Source organism: Camellia sinensis, chromosome 5, assembly GCF_055761805.1.
Source record: "Camellia sinensis isolate YWXY chromosome 5, ASM5576180v1, whole genome shotgun sequence".
Lineage (NCBI taxonomy): Eukaryota > Viridiplantae > Streptophyta > Magnoliopsida > Ericales > Theaceae > Camellia > Camellia sinensis.
The window spans coordinates 90,588,553-90,595,938 of record NC_138965.1 but is presented as its reverse complement, the minus strand read 5'-3'; the positions used below and the strand labels follow the sequence as shown (position 1 = coordinate 90,595,938).

The following is a 7,386-nucleotide window of genomic DNA, read 5'->3' as shown; positions in this document are numbered from 1 at the left end:
GTAAATTCTCATTTATTAAAATGATAATGAACCCTATTCAAGTTAGAGAATTTCACTCTAAACTTTGAAGCAACTATCCAAATAGTAGAAAAAGTCATTAACTTTTTCATGAATATATAAAGATGGCATATGTGATCATTATGCAATGGAAGAGCTTAAAATATTTTTATAACTTTTGCTCAACTCATTGACTACCATGTAGATATAGTGTAAGTTTTAAAATCTTGAACACAAAATTTGATCTAGAATTCAAAACTATATCTTACCTCCTGTCTCCTTTGTCTTCCTATTTTGAACCAGTAATCACCTCTGCCCCATGAAATAACTAAAGCGACTCATCATTATAAAAATGTTGTTTAGAATAAAGACATTAGGACAGGGAAGAATAGAGACCCATGTGCCAAATTTGTATGTCTAGGCACATATTATTTTACAACAAAATAGTATAACAACTCCACCAATAACCACATATGTGATCTTTTCTTGATCACTCATGAAGGCATTCTCTCATGTTGAACAATATGGAGTTGCGTTTACAAGTAGAGGGTTCTTTCTATGGATGGTAATACCGGTTGCTTCCTTCATGTCCAAATCTTTCTCCATTGATCCGTCGGGCAATGAAAACGCAAACTTGTGTACAACATTTGCTAATGCAAGCTCACTGACGTTCATAGCGAATAGGGTACCTGGGCAACCTCTCCGACCAGCACCGAAAGGAATCAATTCAAAGTCATTTCCTTTGACATCTATGGAATTATTCAAGAACCTTTCTGGCTGAAACTCATCTGGATCTTCCCATGAGAATGGATCTCTGCCAATCGCCCATGCATTGATAAGTACTTGTGTTCCAACTAAAATGTCATAGCCCATTACTTTAACATCCTGGGTTGATTCATGAGGAACCAATAATGGAAGTGGAGTATGCAATCGCAAACTCTCTTTGATTACAGCTTTCAAGTAGTACATTTTCTCTAAATCTTCTTCAGTTATGTTAAGCTTGCCTCTGGCTATTTCTTTCACCTCATTTTGCAATTTCTTCATGATTTTTGAGTGCCTTAAGAGTTCCGCCATTGTCCAATCTAAGGCTGTGTATATAGTATCAGTTCCAGCAGCAAACATGTCCTATGAAAAAATTAACAAAAATAGATAACTTAGTGATAAAGTCAACCGTGTTTGTCTAATTGAGTGGCTATTCTTGCCACAACGTATCCCCACACACAAAATTTTTCATATTTTGTACTTTAACTACTTAAACAATTTCATGAGTACAAATCTATCGACTTGAAGTAGTTTTATACAAATCAATACAAACTAATTATATCACCTTTTTTTTTTTTTAGTAATCAAGGTAGAGTCAATGTAGATTAATAAGGGAATGTTTGTAAGAAGAACATTGTTATCTTTAATATTAGCTATATTGTTACCTTTAATAAGGGAATGTTTGTAATATTAGCTATATTGAGTTTTTAAAATAATTTGAATCACCTTTAAATTTATAACTATTAATCTTTAATATCAAAGTGAATGTTTCTTTGCCTATGCTATAATTTGATGTCATATAAAAAGAGAAGCTAAAACCAACTAAAATAACGAATTAAAATAATTTCTTAAACTATCTCTTTTCCCATAAAATTTGGTAGATAAACTTAAAGACGTGTAAAAAAGACGTGCAAAATGCGGTCTTTGAGGTATGCACAAAATAATTCCTTAATTCTTTTATCTCTCAAATGAAAGACGATCTCCATGTACTTCTTGGCAAAGTTGTTAATCACGTATTGGACAAAGTACTATTTTTTTCAATTGGTATGATATTTGTATTAAAAACATTATCTAATAGCAAATAATTTAATCATATAATATATTTGAGCACATAATTTAAGGATTCAAAGTTGTATTGCATTGCTTTGTTTTCTTAGGGCTATAACGTATATGAAATAATATACTTGATATAATATATATAAGTAAAATAATAAATTTAAAAATTCATTTTACTTATGTACCATTCAATTCCATCAAAATTATATTGTTCAACCGATATTGTCTGATATTTATTGAATTAGCCGGAGTTCATAGAGAAATGAATCGGGATGGTATTGACCTATTTGTATTTTGTTTTCTCTTTGGTATAGTACATACTCACCAAGGATCCTCTAGAGTGAAATTTCCCTAAAGTTTCCTAGAGTGCTACATTGTGTGGTTGAGATTTGCTGGCAAGTCACATCAGAAAAATTGATGTGACTTGCCAGTAAATCTCAACCACACAATGTAGCACTCTAGGAAACTTTAGGAAAAAATCACTCTAGAGGATCCTTGCTCGTACATACTAGCCTGTACTGGCTGGTGTAGCACGAGATTGACAACTATGCTTCTTAGGGTGATTGCAGTGTTATGATAGTCATTTTCAGAAGTCACTTTTTTAGTTATTTTTTAAATTTTTAATTAAAATATGAGATGAAGAAAATTAATATATTCGAAAATAATAATATTTTATCAAAAAAAAAAAGTGTAGAAGTAGAGTGAAAGTGAAATAAGGCAAACTTTTTGTATCAGTTAAATTATTTTTATTTTTTGATTTTTTTAATATTATTTTAACCAAAATAACACATTTCCAAACGGATCTTAATACATATAAGTACTTTCATCATTGTGATATACCCTCGGTGAAACGCAATTAAAAAAACCATGGTTTGTTTGAGCAAAGATCTTTTAGAGTTTTTTTTTTCTAAAGTTTCTTAGAGTCGTGTATTGTGTAGTTGAGATTTAATGATAAGTCACATCAATTTTTCAGCATTAAATCTCAACCACACAATACATCACTTTAAGAAACTTTAAGAAAAAAAACACTCTAGAGGATCCTTGGTGGGTTTGTTTTGGTACATAAACTTAATTTAATTTATTGACAAGTCACATCAATTTTTCAACATTAAATCTTAACCACACAATACACCGCTTTAAGAAACTTTAGAAAAAAAAACACTCTAGAGGATCCTTGGTGGGTTTGTTTTGGTACATAAACTTATTTAATTTATTTGTTTAAAAAGCCAATTAATGGCGTTTATTAAAATTGTTAATTATCTTTTATTTGACATTTTTAGTTTACGTTGCCCCTAAAAAAATAGAGATTTTCTTAAATACAATTTGTACCTTTTTTTTAAAAAATTTATTTGAACCTTTAAGTATGGACAAAAAAGTTACATTGCTTTTGACCTAGCCTCGTTTGGCAACTAAATTTTTAAATTTTTTAGTCAAAAATTAAAAAGTTATTAAATTAGTCAAAAAGTCAACAACACATACTAAAAAGTCAACGATCCTCTTTTCTCTTTACTTTTTGCACATCTTTTCGTAAAAAGTCAAAAAGTCATCCCAAACATACTAATTTTTTTAGCTCATATTTTAGCCAAATAGTCAAAAAATTACTAAATTAACATGTTCCCAAACGAGGCCTTATTCATAGCTTTTGAGCGTATTCTTGATGTTTGTGCAATAAAAAAATTAGGAACAATTACACACATAAAATATATATATATATATATATATATATATATATGTCAAGATCTGACTTTTGTAAATAAATAATGAATTTTTAACTTTATTAATTTAAATCATAATCTTCTGATTTGTTTTTAATTTAAATTATTTGTCAATTTTCATTAAGTAAAATTTATCAGAAAAATATTTTAGGCATTTAACTTGATATGTATATATATAATGTCTAAAATATATTTTTCATTGAGTTTAATGATTAAAATAATAAAATTTTCATAAATTTTACTTAATAAAAATAGACAAAATTAAAAATTTATGATTTACTTTGTTACAAAGCTCAAATTCCGAGTTTTTTTTTTAATTATAATAAATTAAATAAGTTCAATTATATAATAAATTATCAAGAGTTGTATCAAACATGTTTACAAATTATTTTAATTCTTTTAAGTTAATAATGAGCCTGTTTGATACCGTTCATTGTAAGTTAAAATAAATAATCAAAAAATTAAAACTAATAGCACCCCTTTTGTAACTTCAAAATAATCATTTTTTTAATTTATTTAAAATACTTCTGTCTAATAAGTAAAAATTATACCAACCAATCTACAAAGACTCATAACATAAATAAAAGCAACTCAACTAGAATAGAACAAACAACCACAATCTAAAAAATTATAATCATAAAAATTAAGGATACCAAATGGAATCTTTGCAACAAGAGAAACTAAATAAAATTTTTATATTATGAGATTTGGAATCTTAAAATTTAATTTTAAAACAGAAAATCATATCTTAAGAATTTTAAATTCACATGTGACTTTTTTGAGCTTGGGATTTTATAAATCAATCCAAGAATTATCTTAAGTAATAAAGCAATGTTGAGACCCAACAACAAAAGAGCAACCAAAACAAAACCTCTTCTCCATATCCAAAAATAGTGATATAAAAACAGAACAAATCAGAATTTATAGAAATGCCAATTAATTAACAAATTCAAAAATATCTATTTAAATAATATTTAATTATAAAAATGTCATCACGGCATTATTTTTGTATAAATAAGATTTTCCAATATGAAATTAGGCAAGGAGTAAAAACCAATTAAAAAGAAAATAATTTACATACAGAAAGATTATATGAAAAAAAATATATATTTTTTGTACGAAAATTCTATTTTAATATCATTACTCATTAACTTCTTGTCAACAACCTTTTTTCTTTTTCCATTTCCCTTTTATTTTTCCTTTTCCAAATCCATAGTCCAAACTCTTTCTCTCTCTTCAGTTTTTTTCCCCTCTTTCTCTTTCTAAAAACCTCCTCCCCAAGCCTCTCTTTGGGCCGGCCGGCCGCCGCCTTTGGCTATGGCGGTCGGCTGGGCTAGCTTCTTTCGTGTTTGTTGGTTGTCTTCCCGTTAATAAACTTGAGTCCCCCATTATTTTCCCACCTAGGAGTGTTTGGTGTGCTGCGGTGAGTGTTTGGTGTGCTGCGGTGTTTTTGTTGGTGTTTCCAAGCCGTTCTAGCAGATCTCTTCGGGGTATTGGTGTGTTGTTTTCAGTTGGGGACGTCCAGAACTTCACTCGAGCGCTCTTTTGTGAGGTGGAGCTTGAGGGGTGAACTCTTGTTCAGATTTTTGGAGAAGGTTTGATGCTTGGTTTGGGCGGAACTTGGGTGTCGGAGGTGTTCCAGATCTGTTTGGTTTTCACTCGAGCACTTCGCTTCGTGTGAGAGTTTGAGGGGTGTTAGGAGAAGACCTGGAGAAGGAAGATGATTTGTTGGTTGGTCGGTGTTTGGATTCCCAGTGGGTTCGGTGTGCTGCGATTCGGGTGTTCCAGCAACTGTGGCGTGGGGTGGCTTGTTTGGCAATGAGCAAGAACTGTTGGGTGATGTTCAGTGGGTGAGTTGATTGTTGGGTGTTGTGTGGGCGGTGTTCTGCAATGACTGGAGCTGCAATGTGGGTGATGATCTGCATTGGTGGAGCTGCAATGTTGGGGCTAAAATCTCAGGGACTAGCAGGGGAGTTTGCCGGTGGTAAATGTGGATTAGCAGCTTAGGAGTGGTTGGCCGGATTAGCAGCAGGTCTGGCGGAGTGGACTTTGGGAGATGGGAGTTGGCAGCAGTAGGCGTGGGCTAGGGTGGCAGCAGGCGTGGGCAGCAGGCGTGGGCAGATTGAGGTGTGGTCTTGGAGAGTGGGTGGTGATTTGACTTTAGTTTGGGTGGTTCGGCAACTTGGGAGTTGGGTTTGTTTAGTTTAGTTTAGTTTGTTTTGGGTGTTTTGGTGGGTAGATTATGTGGGGATTCATGTCTTTATTTCTTGTTAAGTCCTTCTTAACTTTTTTATGTATTTATTTAAAAAAAAAAAATTGAGAGGCTAAGGGGTTGGTTGTATGGATGCGAGTAGCAGTAGTAGGGGTATTTCGTACTTTCCGAATCTCTCTCGATGCATGTCATCTTCCTGTACTCTTAATTTCATGCTGTTAAATGAAATTTTTCTTTGCTGATAAAAAAAAAAAAAAAACTTCTTGTCAACAAAGCATAGAAATGAAAAAGAGAACACATGAGTGATGTATTTACCAAGATGACAGCTTTGATGTTATCTCTATCAAGAAGAGAGCCAGCCCCTTTATCTCTTTGAATTTCAAGCAAAACATCCACAAAGTCCTGTGGCCTTTCACCTTCATGACCACCACTCCCATTGCTCTTCCTTTCACTTTCTCTTTGATTTTGACTGATCATATGCTCTTCAACCATACCCTCTAGTAATTTGTCAATCTCTTTAGCAACTTTGTCCACTTTATCATCAAAGCCATTGATCCTATTCAACCAAGCAAGCCAGGGGATATAATCCTCTACATTAAAAGTACCAAGTACCTCCACAAGGGTTCCCAGCAACTCCATGAACTTCCTTCCCCCTTCCCCTCTATTGTACTTCCTCCCCAAAGCAACCCTACACACTATATTGTTTGTAAGAGACACGAACATTTCAGACAAATTCACCGGTGAAGAGGAAGAACAAGACTCTGTAATCTTCTCAATCATAAGGCGTGTCTCTTCTTCTCTCACGCTTTGAAACGATTGGACTCTCTTGTTGCTTAGAAGTTGAAGCACACTGATGCTTCTTATCTGCTTCCAATATTTTCCATAGGGAGAGAACGCCACATCCGTGGGGCCATAGAAAAGTCTTCTAGTAATGCTTGATTTAGGCCTGTTTGAGAAGATTAGGTCATGGGTTTTCAATACCTCACGAGCTGCAACTGCAGATGAGACAACGAGGACTGGGACACTGCCTAGGTGAAGAAGCATGAGAGGTCCATGTTTAAGGGCCATTGATTGGAGTGAGCGGTGAGGGTAGGAGCCAAGTTGGTGAAGGTTCCCAATAATTGGGAGCTTTGTGGGAGAAGGCGGTGGGTTTTTGTGGGCTATTTCTGGAGTGATAAAATTGGACAACCACTTGGTAAGGAAGAATAGCATGTAGAAGAACAAGGGAAGAAGAGAGAAGACTATGGGATTCCATAACAACATAATTGGTTCTTGCTTCAACATCTACAAAAGAAATCAATCCTGTGTGGTTTTTTCAGTTTGGAGGAGTGTATACCTATCTTCTTTTATGTCCTTATATACTATTTTTGAGCTTCGTCATCATTGTACTTTTTAGGCCACAAAACAAACAATAAAAATCTATGCAAGGTGGGGTAATTCAAAAATTATGTCCTTGTTTGGTTTGTGTTTCTTAAAATTTTTTGAGAAAAATTTTTTACAAATAAATTTTTAAAAGTAATCAAATCAAACAAATTTTTTCAAAAAAATTTTCCAAAACTTGTTTGGTTTACAAGTTTTCCAAACAAATATCTCTCTCATACACATCAAATCAATCATTTTTTTCCAAAACTCTTTCTCAAAATA

At 33.0% G+C, this 7,386-nt stretch overlaps 1 protein-coding gene across 1 annotated transcript; it reads right to left on the bottom strand.

Moving 5' to 3' along the window:
- Positions 1-322: 322 nt before the first annotated feature.
- LOC114292391 (norfluorocurarine oxidase) lies at positions 323-7,181 on the bottom strand. Its single transcript, XM_028236344.2, has 2 exons — positions 6,058-7,181; positions 323-1,122 (listed from the first exon to the last, which is right to left on the bottom strand). Exons 1-2 carry the CDS (start codon positions 7,024-7,026, stop codon positions 508-510), a joined length of 1,584 nt encoding a protein of 527 aa, XP_028092145.2. The 5' UTR covers positions 7,027-7,181; the 3' UTR covers positions 323-507.
- Between the last annotated feature and the right edge of the window lie 205 nt (positions 7,182-7,386).